Source organism: Ovis aries, chromosome 17 (genome assembly GCF_016772045.2).
Source record: "Ovis aries strain OAR_USU_Benz2616 breed Rambouillet chromosome 17, ARS-UI_Ramb_v3.0, whole genome shotgun sequence".
In the NCBI taxonomy this organism is placed as follows: Eukaryota; Metazoa; Chordata; class Mammalia; order Artiodactyla; family Bovidae; genus Ovis; species Ovis aries.
Window position 1 is genome coordinate 40,901,747 of NC_056070.1, and position 14,217 is coordinate 40,915,963.

Here is a 14,217-nt window from a genome sequence, read left to right on the forward strand (position 1 = left end):
TCATTGACATAAGGAAAAACAATATATGGGGGTCTCAATTATCAGCACTTTACAACCAAGTTATGTGAATATGTTGTAAGCTCTCTGTTTTATTGTCTTTGGAGACAGAAGAACAATGTTCTCAGGGACTAAAATTTTTTCCCTTTTAAGGTTAAGAATCTGAGCAAACTTCCTAGTCTCCTAGAGAAAAAGACCAATTATATTTGGGCAAAAGCAGTAGTTTTACTTTGTCAAAGGTGAATGCTAACTCTTAGAAAGAGCATGCTAACATTCTCTCAAAGCAAAAAGTGTTTAACGTGGATTGCTGAGACAGGTACTAAGATAACAAATCATCTCATTCTTTATCTGGGAGTCGCTATTGACTTGTAAATTGTGGTAACAATTCCCTGCTTTGGGATTACTGTGGACATTCTGACTGAAGTGTGTTGCTAAAAATATACTGGCGGTCTAGCTTAAAATAGCTAAATATGAGATTCTAAAACAAACTTTCCAAAGAGGAACAGATAATAGATATAAAAGAATGTCACAAGGGAAAAGCATCCAACCAGAACACTAATGGCATTGAAATGAAATAAAATCTTTAAACTCTTCCACACAGTGCTTGGATCTCCGATTAAGTCCTCACTGTTGTAGGTAGTGGACTTTTAAATATGTGTCTTCAAGGACTGCTTCAAGACATAGCTGACAGGACCTACAAGTCACAAACATAAAATGTTTTGCTAATAAGGACCTACTGTATAGCATGGGGAACTCCGCTCAGTACGCAATGACCTACATGGGAAAAGAATCTAAAACAGGGTCGATATATGTAGATGTACAGCTGATTTAATTTGTTGCACAGCAAAAACTAATAGAATATTGTAAATTAACTATACCTTAATAAAAACTTTTTTTAAAATTGTTTTTTTCCCCTCTAGGGTTTTGTTTTTAAGAAAAATAATTTTAAAAATTCAAATAGGATTTTGGTTTCAGTGTCTAGTTAAACTCTTAAACTCACTGGCATATAAAGCATTTAAAACTGTCCCTTAGGTCATCTGTCAAGAGGCAGTTAGGCATCTGCTTTGAATGATAAGTACTGTGGACACTCCTTAAGTTCTGCTTGGAGACAGATTGGTAAGGTGTTTTAACTAGAGATAAAACGTCAACAAAACTCATTGAGCTTTCAGCTGTAGCCCTCCAGGCTTCTCTGTCCATGGGATTTCCCAGGCGAGAATACTGGAGTGGGTTGCCACTTCCCTCTCCAGGGGATCTTCCCAACCCAGGGATTGAACCCATGTCTCCTGCTTGGCAGGCAGATTCTTTATGACTGAGCTATCAGGGAAGCGCAAAAGGTCAACAAAATTTGCTGTGCTTTCAGCTTGCCTTCCCTCTCTCTATTTGGATACATACTTGGCCAAACTCAGGCACTCACCTGCACATCTATAGATGGAACACCCTGGGATTTTATTGGAATTACACTGGTGGTGAATGCAGATGCTGCCCAGTAACAACAGGGAGCTGTTCTATCAGGGATATGGTGATTGCTCATTTGTTATGACAATCTTTGACGTTCTGTAGTAAGCTTCTGCAGTATAGGAAATTATTTCATAAATCCAGCACATTTCTTGCTATTTTCTTACATTTTTATCATTTTTGTTGGTATTAATAGCATTTATTTTTTTCTTTTTAATTGGTTCTTGACGGCATATTGGAAAGTTACTAATTTAATATTTATATGTCAGTGCCTTACAGAGTGATCTTATTGGTTCTCCAGATTTTCAGCCAATTCTTTTAAAGAAGAGAATATTATATGCAAACAATATTTTTTCTTAGTTTTCTCTTATGTCTTAATTTTATTTTAGCCCACTGGCTATGATCTCCAGAAAATACTGAGTAACAGCAATGATGGAAAGATCTTTGACTTATAGAGAACTCATATTCTTTCAGTTCTATTGAGATATAATTGACAAAGAATGCTTATGTTTCACTTTAGTTATGTATTTACATAGTTTTTGATAGACATCTTATATCAACTAAGCATCCTCTCATTTCCTAGTCCTCCTATTGTTAAAGGTTGTTCTCTCAATTAAAAACTGGTTTTTAATTTTAGTAAATACTTTTTGAATGTATACTATTATACAGTTTCTTTTCTATCTAAAAACAGTACAATAAATTACATTATACATAATATGATCCATCATTGCATTCCTGAATTAAACCCTACTTGAAGTGAAGTGAAGTCACTCAGTCGTGTCTGACTCTTTGCGACCCCATGGACTGTAGCCTACAAGGCTCCTCTGTCCATGGGATTTTCCAGGCAATAGTACTGGACTGGATTGCCATTTCCTTCTCCAGGGGATCTTCCCAACCCAGGGATCGAACACGGGTCTGCTGCATTGTAGACAGACACTTTACCGTCTGAAAAAGTCACTTTGTCTTTTACGTGTCTCTTTAAAAGACTCTCAAGAATTAACAGTAGGCCCAATGGTTAGGTATTCTCTTGCTCAAGTAAGTTCCTCTATCTAGGGAAGAAGATTTTTAATTCAGTATTGTTATACTGTAAAATAATTTTTACATGCTTCATAATAAATCTATTCTTAGTTTATGTTTATTTATACCTACAGTTGTAAATAGGCTTGTGATTTTCTAAGGTTTCAGCATGTTATGCTGAATAATACCCAGTTCTTAAATAGGAATCATTATCCTTCATGAAGCAGATGAAATATTTGTGAAGAGATTTAGAGTGTGCTTTGGCATAAAATTATTTTTTTGTGTGGAAAGCAATCCTAACTAAAATAAGTAAAAAACATATTCAAAAGAATAACATCTATAAATGTTTTAAGTTGTCTTGTAAATTTAAAAACACAGCAATCAAGACTGTGATCCAAATATCTTCTAAACAAATTTATTACTTCTTTAACCTGAAAATCTTACTTGTATTAACATCTTATGACTTTCTAAGTCAACACATTTCATTTGAAATGAATGAAATGACTTTTTAAATCTAAAATTGAATAATCATTTTAAGAATTTTCCAAGGACATGTTCACTTTATGGATCCCAGAGATTAGCAACATCAGATCTTCTTAGAGACAGGAATTATTTGCTTCTTGTTAAGGCAAAAATTATTATATCCATAATGCCTTGACAGTGTCTCTAATTTATATCATTTTCAGTAAAAACTACTATGAAATATCATTCACATAGCCTCAACTGAAGGCTTTTGCCACAAATAAAGGTAAAGGGGAAAAATCTTAAAAACAATTTTTAATGAAAAAATTAAACACACACACACATCCTAGAACTACTTGGTAAAAGCATTTTAAGTCACCATCATTTACACTTGAGAGGGTGTTCTCCTATAAAGATGCTGGTTGCATGTGGAGAACTTTGAAAGGTATGAGATTCAACAACAACAAAAAATCTATTCTCAAATTCCATTTGCTTCAAGGATGTTTTAATTTTGGGGGTAAAAATCTTCATCTTGTTTATCTAACATTTTTCACTAGATAAAATTTATATCTATCTTATTTTATTGGATGATTTAACCAAAATTTCTTAAGGGAAAATAAAGTCAACTAAAGCATTTTTCCTCTAAGGTTGGGATGGAGAAAAACATATCCATAATAATTATCATATGGTTAGTATTTTCTTTTCTAATTAGAGACGGTAACACTTTGAATATCTGACCTGTCAAATTCATTCACATGTTTTCTGCTCTGGGCTTTCGTGTTGCAGTTTTCAGAAATAACACACAGTATTAAATATGTTTTTTGACTGGATCTACACCTTTTGTGTACATACCTGTATTTCCTTAAACATGAAGACACCCCACATTGTAGCTATAAATCCTGGACCCTTAAATTAAAAAAAAATAATTAAATTGGCTATTTTTCTGTGACTGTACTCTACACAAATACAGTAAGTTGGACACTTTTATCAAATAAACTTTGATTGTAAATCAATATAATAACATTGTCAGGAAAAACTATTCATAATTTCAATTCAAACTTAACATTAAGTTAAACTAAGCAGCATTAGGAGAAAAACGAAGACTTTTTTCCTTTTTTTTCTTATGGTTTTCATTTTTATTTTTTTGATGATGATAGAATATTGTGTGCCATAGAATGTTTTTCTTCAATGTGATTTATAACAAAATATTTTCATAAGCAAATTGATAATCTTTTTCACTAGTTCCTCAAGATACTAGAAATGGGCTTAATAGGAAAAAAGTGTATGAATAAACATAACTTCCTTCAGCATGGGATAATTTCAAAGCTGAAGAAATTCTAATATGTTATTTTGGACCTGAAATATAGCACGTACTTTAAAGTTTTCCTTAACTGGAGAAGGAAATAGCAATCCACTCCAGTATTACTGCCTGGAGAATTCCATGGACAAAGGAACCTGGGCGGGTACAGTCCATGGGTTTGCAAAAGAGTAGGACAAGACTCAGCAATTAACACTTCAACTGATATTACTGGACAGTAATCAGCTATATCTCACATCTCACTCTAATGAATGCTAAAGATAGTATTATGGCGAGATGGAAAAATCATGATGGAAAAATAAACCAGTGGGTTAGTGAGCAGGAGACAAAGATAGGAATGAAATAATATAGAACAAAAGAGAAGAAATGAGATGGAAAAAAGGTTTGCAATTTGAAAATTTTAAGCTCTTAAAGCATATTATTATTATTATTTTGCTGAGAAAGGAAAACATTGGAACTTAGATCAATTGCCGTCTTTGTGGAAAAGAAGTATTGCATTAGCATTCTGATGATTCCTTTTCAAGTCCTGCACAAACTCTGGAAGAGTTCCAAATGAACAATCCCAGCCTGTTTCCCCTGTTTCCCAGTTGTACATGACTGGATCAGCAGAGCTGTACTGCACTCCTGACGGGTAAGCCAAGCAATGGGAACACATTACATTTTGTTTATCAGGTTCCAAAGAAGTCAAGATCCAAACAGCCAGAGAAATAGGTCAAAGGAACTGTCTTCCACCCTGATGTATGGTCTTAAGCCTTGAAAATCCAAACCAAACAAGAAACACCTGGGCCCTTTAGCAATTCCACACTGACTTTGGGCAGGATGGGAGGGAACAATAGCACAGGGCAGAAAATACTAATGTTATCATGCCAATCACACTTTATCCTCTTCAATCTGGAAACTCATTTCCCTTTCAGAGTACATGGGCGAAGGAAGACTATACCAAGAGGCACCGTTGACCTCTGCAGGTTTTTGGCTGATGATTTTTTTAAATATGAGTTTGGATGTGGCCTAAGGGTTATTGCAAGGAGCAATGTAGTGCTTTGCTAGAAGTAATCCAGGCAGAAGTCAATGTGCCTGGCTCAGCTCAGGCAAAGGAGATCCGAGTAAGGCTGTTGTCGGTCCCTAAGTCATACCTGAATCTTTGCGAGGAGGGAGGGCATCTTAAACAAAAGAGACAACTGTTTTGGCATTGGGATCATGCATTTTTCTGCTGTAAATTAACACAAATTACGCATTTATAAATTGACCTTTGAAAAGAAGGTGAGCTGGAGCCATCTGGAGAGGCTGACCCTTCTGGAGAAGCTGATTGGCTGTTAAGCTCCTTGAGGAAGACTGGAAACAGAGCCCTTTGTCCTGCTACATGGCTTTTCTTCTTTCTTCTCCTTTTTGCTTTTTAATTGAATATTTTCCAAGGAACTATATAGATAATGCTTTCAAGGAACGCCCGGTTTAGCCACCAATGGATTCTAACAATGGAAATGCAGGTCCTTGGGAGGAAAAATATGCTGCTGGGATGTGAAAAATGTACTCTTGATGAAATAAGATTAGCCAGATCCATACTTCCTAAAGCTGGGTGGTGGGCATTGTCGAAATTTTCCATCAAAAAGTTAAGCTTAAAGCAAATCTAGCTCTATGTGGAAAATAAAGAGGAAAGTAAGATCCTGGAGGTTATGGCTGAACTTTTTCTGCATGTGGACAAGGCCATCTTTGAACTGAATAATGACAATGAAACCGAGCAAGAGCCCAGTAGCAGTAAAGACCTAGGCCCTCACCTCCCAGAGATACCTGTCCCTCCCAGGAGACAATCCTCAGGCACCAGAGGAAGCCACACCAGGGGGGTGAGATGCTTGCTTCCATCACAGTGGTCAAGAGTCATCCTTCTGACAGTCCGTCTCCAGATGCCACAGAGACCACTCCCACCGGCCCTCCACCCACACCCACCTGCCTCAGCAATATATTTCCACTCCATTTGGCTGTCATGTCTTGCCCTAAGTCTTCACTGTAATTTAATACAAGAAAGAATAGTAAGAAAATCATATCTATCTACTATAAAATTTTTGTGAAGAATATTATTTATTATTCTTCCACATCTCCTGTATAAGGACCCACAGGGTAAATTCCATTAAGAATTCAGTATTTTTTAAAGAACCAAAAAAAAAAAAAAATTAGTGTTAGAAAATAATTTGTCTTTTCTGAGGAAATAATGTTACCAGTCAAAAAGGATTAACTATCTCAGTCTCACCCGCTTCTATAAGCACAAAGCAAAATAATGTTTAAAAAAAAAAAAAGAACTTAATCACATGACTGTTTAGCCTCTGTGCTATTTGCTTACTCTCTCATTTTCCTCAAACTTTGATTTTCTATTTGTGTTTGTATTTCTCTTTGCCTTGTGTGACTTAATTGTATCTGTGTGTTTTACAGAAAGTTGCCTCAAACTCATTTTGAAGAATCCACATTTGTTCGAGAACGTAGCTTGACTGAATGACAAGATCACCGTCATATGACCAAGTTTAAGTTTGATGTGATTAGCGCCTTACCTCTTTCAATATGTGCCCTTCTTCCTTACATAGTGGGATATGACCGTCACGCGGCATTTGCATCCCTAGTCGAGGTGCGTATCATATTGTATACTTTGCTTAAATTTGTTTAATTTCATTTATTTTTAAGTATTCCACTGATAAGTTTTATATCCCATTGCCCATTACTATTTTTCCTGTTCTACTGGTCAATTCTAGCACTAGATATCTTTGAAAAAATGAAAAACAAACACTTTTTGGGGAAAAATTCAGGTTTTTACCACTCCAGTGATGAGGACTTAAACTATTCCTTATAATTTGCTCAATTTTGATAACATTTTCCCTCAGTACAGATTAAGAATGTCAAAATGTGAGACCTTTAAGTTAAAAAAAACCCCAAACCTTTATTATGTGAATTTAATTGTACACTAAGGCTAACTATTTTATGAACACAGTAGAAGTGTCAAAAATATGCTATTTGAAACCCAGATTCCTATTAAAATTGAAGGATGTTTCAAACTTTTATGTAGTTGTATTTTAGACTAGACAATGTATTTTAAAAATTCAGTTTTGTATGCTTGTGCAGGTATGTGGCTAAAATGTTTCAGGCAAATTTTATTTATGATTATGATTTAGGAAGCAGGGGAGGCAGGTAAACAACTGAACAATCTAAGATACCAAGAGTAGAAATAAGAGCGATCAATTCGTATGTAGGCATGTCAGTCCTGGCACAAGGAACCTGAAACATTCTAAACTGGATTTTATACTGAAGGCAGAAAGCAATTCTGCATACAGTAAACTCTATACTAAGAAGCCTTGAGGTGTCCCATGGCTGTGTCCCTTCAGATGGTGCTCTTAGCTACTGTCTCAATTTTCTCATCTTCAAATTGGGGACAATCCTATTAATACTAGTCCTATCTATATCAAAAGAAACATTTTTGTTTTTCTGTAACCTGACTATGTGCTCCAAGTCTGGCACTCAAAAATATCAGATGAAGCAAATTACATTATGAATGCATGATAAATGGCCCCATCAAGAAACAATACTTTGCTTCAGCACTTTCTGAAAACCTTCTTTAAAACACTGACATACACTATGAAGAGGGGCTAAAGTACTCTCTGTCTCACAAGGATGCCATGAGATTCAAGTGTGACAACATACACAAAAGCATTTTTATATCTATAAACTATTACATAAAGATACATATTGTTATTAATCAGATTCCCAGGTGACTCAGTGGTAAAGAATCTGCCTGCCAATGCATGAGACACAGGAGATGTGGGTTTGGTCCCTGGGTCAAGAAGATCCCTTGGAGGAGGAAATGCAAATCACTCCAGTATTCTTGCTGGGAAAATCCCACAGACAGAGGAGCCCGGTGGGCTACAGTCCATGGGGTCACAGAGTCTGACACAACTGAGTAACTGAGCACACACACTGCTATTAATAGCAAATTACAATGTACCCCAAAAGAAATTAGGCAAAATGACCAAACAAAAACTGCAAAGGTATCGAAGATGAACAAACTTGTTAAAATGAAGTTAGCAACATTCCCTTAGCAATCAAGGACACGAGATTAAAGGTGTCAGTTTATCCACATGAATCTGTTATACTGCCTGCACTCCTGAAAAATCAAACTCCATGACAGACTTCAGTGATTCACTAAGAAAGCTTCAGAAAAGTGTGATTTACATTTGGAAAACAAAAATTTGGAAATGCAATACAGCTACTTACGGCAGTGATGATTGGAAAACTGACCACAGCACTGAGAGAGCGGTTCGCTATGAACCAACAGCAGGTGGCGATTGCCCAGAGGACTCCGGACAGGAACCCTGAAACACACAGACAGCACACTTTCGCCAACCACATACCTCTCCAGAAAGGCCCACACCCCAGGCGGAATGGGACTACTGAAGTGAAAATATCACACACTTCTATCAACACCGACAGCCAGCGTGGGTTTCTGAGTCATGTTTATGACTATTTTGGAAAACAAATCATTTCTCTTTTTGTGACTGCACTAGGTGTAAGGATCACCTTTTACCTTACTGACATTAAATCAAGCACCCAAAGTAATAGGTGCAGTAAAGACTGGGTAATAGAGCGGGATCTGGGAAGTACTGGGTCTGAACCTTTTCTGAAAACACCATTTACTCTAAGCCATGTACGTAAAAATATGTGAAATTCAGAATGATGCTTAAATAAGGGGTGGGGGACTTGGAATCTGAATAAAAATACCAGCTTAAAATGTTCGGGATACTTTAGCTAGACATTCAGTAAATATCCTACCATTCTTCTAAAACTGCATAGTGAAGTAGCGGCACTCTGGCTTAAATGAATCAAGCCCTCAAAAGTGAATCTCTGATACATGCTTTGTTTTGTTCTTTAAAAAATTTTTACTTGTGGACCTACATTCCATATTGAATTATAGTAAATTCTTAAGTGAGAAATTATAATTTCTTATTATATACAATGTATTTTTATAATTAACTTAAAATATATTAATTTTAATCTTTTAATATATAATACATATTTAAATTGAATTATATATAACTTTTAAATAATTACATATTTATAATTCTTATTATATATAATTTCTCATTGTATATGTGTGAGGGTATATATAAATATATATACATATATGTATGGTTTCATATGGGCTTCTCTCATGGCTCAGATGGTAAAGAATCTGCCTGCAATGCAAGAGACGTGGGTTTGATATATATATACAATTATATATAACTTTCTTTTTATAATTTATATATTGTTTATAATTCTTATTATATATAATTTCTCATTATATATGTGCATATATATATGTGTGTGTATATACATACATATATGAGCATATATGGGCTTCCCTGGTGGCTTAGATGGTAAAGAATCTGCCTGAAATGCAGAAGATCCATGTTCTATATATATATATACATACATTACCATCAATGCCTAATAGATTAAATTCAAAAGCATGCATATTTGACATAACTTTTTTTACACTCTGAAATAATTTCTCCTAGCTTTTTTGAGAAAAAAATACTTGTTTTCCCTAGTGACAATATAAAAATATGTGAAATTCAGAATGATGCTAGCTAAGGGGGAAAAAAATCTGGAATTTGAATAAAGATAGTAGCTAAAATTTTCAGGAAATGCAGTAAGAATTCTACCATTTTTACATCTACTAGCACACATTATACCATTACTATAATGTCTGAATTATAGTAAACATTCTGTACTATAAAATGGTACAATGGTGTAGTGGTATACTTTGGCTTAACTGAATCAGGCACTCAAAGCGGATCTCTGGCATATGCTTTATTTTGTTCTTTAAAAAATTTTACTTGTGGATCTATATTTCCAATTGAATTACAGTAAACAACTAAATAATTGAGAAATTATAATTCATCATATATATATATGTGTATATATATATATATATACACATTTAATCAGTTAGGCATTATTGGTTATATATATATAACCAATAATGCCTAACTGATTAAATCCAATAGCATGTTCATTTGACATACCTTTTTTAAACTCTAAAATAATTTCTCCTAAATTTTTGGAGAAAATGCCTATTTTCCCAAGTGACTGCAGATTTGTATTTGTGGACACCTTTAAGAATAAAAGAGCCCCAGCCCGCTGACTTTTAATGTGCATCCTTAGTGAAGAAGAAATACTAAAGTCTCATGCCCATCACACAGGTATTTCAGCAGAGGAAACAATCTCAGACTCACTGGTCCAGTTCCAGGTTTAGTATTAATGACCTGGCATTTCAAATCCAGTTTCATAGTTTTTAAATCCTCCATATTTGGTGGTGAACTGAACCAGAGCAATTGAGGGAAGGAACACACATACACAGACATAGACACACACACACACACAGAATGGCTTCATTTCCAGAAGACGAATATTCAAGCTAAATTAACAGGGAATGATGCTTTCAAAGTGCAGGAAGATTTTCTGTAGTAAAGATTCTTACCTGGCAAGACTGCTTCAGGATGTAGTTTAGGATTATTTTTCATGGCTACACAGTAGGCCAGAAAGTAGACTGTACTTGTGAGGAAGATGCCACTGAAGTGTGCAAAAACGTAGTCTAAATCTGGAAGGACAGATTATAAAAATCTCAAGCATATCATTTTAGTAATTTCAAATATATTTAGAGTTCCAAGAATAAAACAAGCTCACCAAAATTAACCTTAACTGTAAAGGAAGCATTCATTATATTTTACCATACTATTTTTCCGCATGCTATTTATATAGAATTTTAATTAACATATTTAAAATATAAAGAAGTTAGTACTACAATCAAATCTAAAAGGCTGGCTTTTGTATTATCTTGGAAAGTGAAATAAGAAATGACAAACATTATGTGAATATAACATTCAAATCTCATTTTTTAAGAACAGGTATTCAGACTTAATATTACTGATGGCTATAGAAACTAGCAAATCTCCAAGTAGATGGTATTTAGGGGGCAGTATGTAAAAAATTTTGGCAGAGCTGATTTTATAGGTTGTATTGATCAATCTGGAAACCAGTGTCCAGGTTGCAGCTATACAGAAGGATATTCAGGAAGTTATTCCAGAGGATTTAATTATTTATTATAAAACTAATTACATGGGGAAGTTATTACACAGATGGTGGCCTGAATTCTGAGAAACCCAACTCCACTGACTAAAGCAGATGGTCATTTTCCACAGAGATGGGTGTAGCAGGTTCTTGGCCGGGAAGGTCACTTTGGGCCAAGTGTTTCTCTCAATGAAATCTAGAGGATGGGCAGCCATGCTTAGAGAGGAGAGCTTGAAAGTCAAAGGGCTTGCCTATTCTTCTCAAGTCTTACATCCTGCTTCTGAGTCATATCACAACACGTCTGTCCCAAGACCATCACAAAAGGCAGCTTAATCTAGTGATCAGAAACACAGATGACCTGGTGAGACTCCTGAATCCACTATTTGCTAACTTGGAGACTTGAGTAAATTAACTTATATCTCTCTGTCTCATCTTATTGTAAAACCAGGTTAATAATGGTACCCAAACTGTAAAGCTGCTATGAGGGTCAATCAAGTTATTATTGTAATTAGAAGAGTGCCCAAGACACAGCATATACTACTTATGTGATTATTAAATAAATGAAATAAAAACTATGCCCCCTTGAATTAGTTTTGAATGAATCAAAATAAAGTGTGTTTCTATCAGACTACATTTGAGTTGCCATAAAAAGATCCCTTAGACCTGATTGTACTATTTATGTGAAGAGATTGTTAAGGACATTGTTCATTATGCTCCAGGACCAAGAACAACTGTGCTTCTGAACAATCAGTTGTTTTTATCTTGTGTTTGCTGAATTCTGGGACTGATCTGATTTCCTTTGTGGCTTTAAGAATCTTAGAGCCAAATTTATGACTCATTACTAGCAAGTGTACAAGTGTGGTGCAGTTTTTAAGACTCGTTCATGGTTACATTTTACTTTGTCATTCATTTTCTCTTCCCTCTTAATTTTTCCTAAGTGATTCTATGTTTATTAGTTTTTAACCTTTAAAACAAAAAGAATAAAAATACAAAAAATTTGCATAAAATCTTAAAAAACACAGAAGGTAATAAAACTACTTTGGGAACTGTTTGTGGGGCTGAACATATAAGGGGGGAAAAAAAAACCATGGTATCTATTCAAAGTCAATCCGTTCAATTAGAGTTCAGATCCCAGTTTTTCTATCCATCTACCTCTCATGACTTGCCCTCCAAACTTCTCCCTTATCTGAACACAGATGACATTCATTTTCCATGCCACTGAGGTAGAACTGACTTAGCCATGATCTCTTCTTTTACCATCATAGATGTGAGCCACATTTCAATATAATCACAGGATCCTGAACTAGACCCTCTCATCTCCTTCTGAGCCTGTAGAAGAAGGCTGTTGCATGCAGTGTGGAGGTGACTATCACTAGAACCTGAGACAATTTGCAAGCAGTACGTTGGGTCTTTCAATGTACTACTTTGTGCTTGAAAAATAATATCCTAAGCAGGCTATATTTTGACCTTTACTTGATTTGAAAGCACTGTATGCCTCACTTCAGTTTCTTTTTTAAAGAGGAGAAGAACACACATTTTCCCAGAGATCGTCAAACTGGAAAATAACCTCCAAATCTTGCAGCAAAGCCAGAAACCATATATTAAGATCCAAGTAGCTGAAATGAATCTTGACTAAAATCAATTCCATTCATATGTTGAAGATCATATGAAAATATTGAAATAGTCCTTCATTTCTTTTAGTTTCCAGGGCCCTTCTAATTCACCACTTACAATGACAAAGTAAGATCAAATCTGATGAAAGGAAATTTATGCTTTAAGTCGGGATGAGAAAGCTTAAGCATTAAATTCTGTCTGTGTCTGTCTGGGCTTTCTCCCTCTCTAACACAAAGTGTGCACCTGCCTTTGACTTTAATCAGAGCTTCTCAAAGATGAGGGCGCTTGCTTGACCATAAAGATCAATTTCTTTCTTTCTTCTCATGCTAGTGATGTATTAATAACTTCTTAAAAGAATAACATTCTTTCCCAGCTCTGCAGGGGGTCATGGTGGCTCGCTGTTCACTTTGTACTATGCTTCCCTAGACTATGTGTCCTTGGTGAACTTTATGTGAAATGTCAGTATGTCATTTTGATGTACATCCTTTGTCTCAAAAGTGCCTTCAACTTTTAACAGGTGGAATTGTTCTCAGAGCTTCAGAGAGTGGGTCTCCCGGGTGATAATGCTCAGTTTGGCTCAGACAAAATTTCCCTTTTTTCCTTCTTAACTTGATTTTTCATTGTATTTCCATCAACCAATCTATGTACCAACATCTACTACAGTCCATTTCTTTTTATAGTCTTAAGTAGAAACACAGGTATTGAGTTTACTTATGAAGTAAAATGACTTTTCCTCTCACCATTCTGGCTTGCCCCTGCATATATACTATCATTTCTTTCGCTGTGGTCCTTGATGTAAATGATGGGCACAAATGTAGATCCATAGAGAATTCCAGATATCACTGCGAGACTGCAGCCCCTTAAAAAACAAATACATTTCTATTCATCTTGGCCCAAAGCAATATTTCTGCCAAACATAAATGGAATCATATCTAAAGCATGCTTCAAAATGTAAATCACATGGCATCATGTAGCAATTACCCATCTATCTCAATCGGGGTGATGAGCAAAAGTCCCAGGAATGCCCTGCAGCATCCAGGTACCTTGCTGGGACACAGCTTCAGCCCTTCACTATCTAATGGTGGAAGGACATGATTTACAGACACTGTAGAGGATTATTATTATAAGTTGTTGTTACATAGCTGAGAATATTGCCATCATAGTCTACAAGTGACATGAAAAAGCATGGCTCTCTAAATTAGGACTTCACTGATGGCTTGGTGGTAAAGAATCTGCCTGCAGTGCAGGAGACTCGGGTTCGATCCCTG

At 35.5% G+C, this 14,217-nt stretch overlaps 1 protein-coding gene across 6 annotated transcripts in view; it reads right to left on the reverse strand.

Moving 5' to 3' along the window:
* The window catches only part of TMEM144 (transmembrane protein 144), a 56,078-nt gene that overhangs the window by 12,370 nt on the left and 29,491 nt on the right, over positions 1–14,217 (reverse strand). For 3 of the 6 annotated variants that reach the window (XM_004017285.6, XM_012097580.5, XM_042234409.2), the window contains exons 8-11: positions 13,690–13,808; positions 10,746–10,865; positions 8,498–8,595; positions 3,784–3,837 (exon numbers count right to left, since the gene is read on the reverse strand). In XM_004017285.6, coding sequence (XP_004017334.1) covers positions 3,784–3,837; positions 8,498–8,595; positions 10,746–10,865; positions 13,690–13,808 — 391 coding nt within the window. The remainder of the gene's footprint in view (positions 1–3,783; positions 3,838–8,497; positions 8,596–10,745; positions 10,866–13,689; positions 13,809–14,217) is intronic. The other 3 variants (XM_042234410.2, XM_060400668.1, XM_060400669.1) reach the window with 1 other exon arrangement.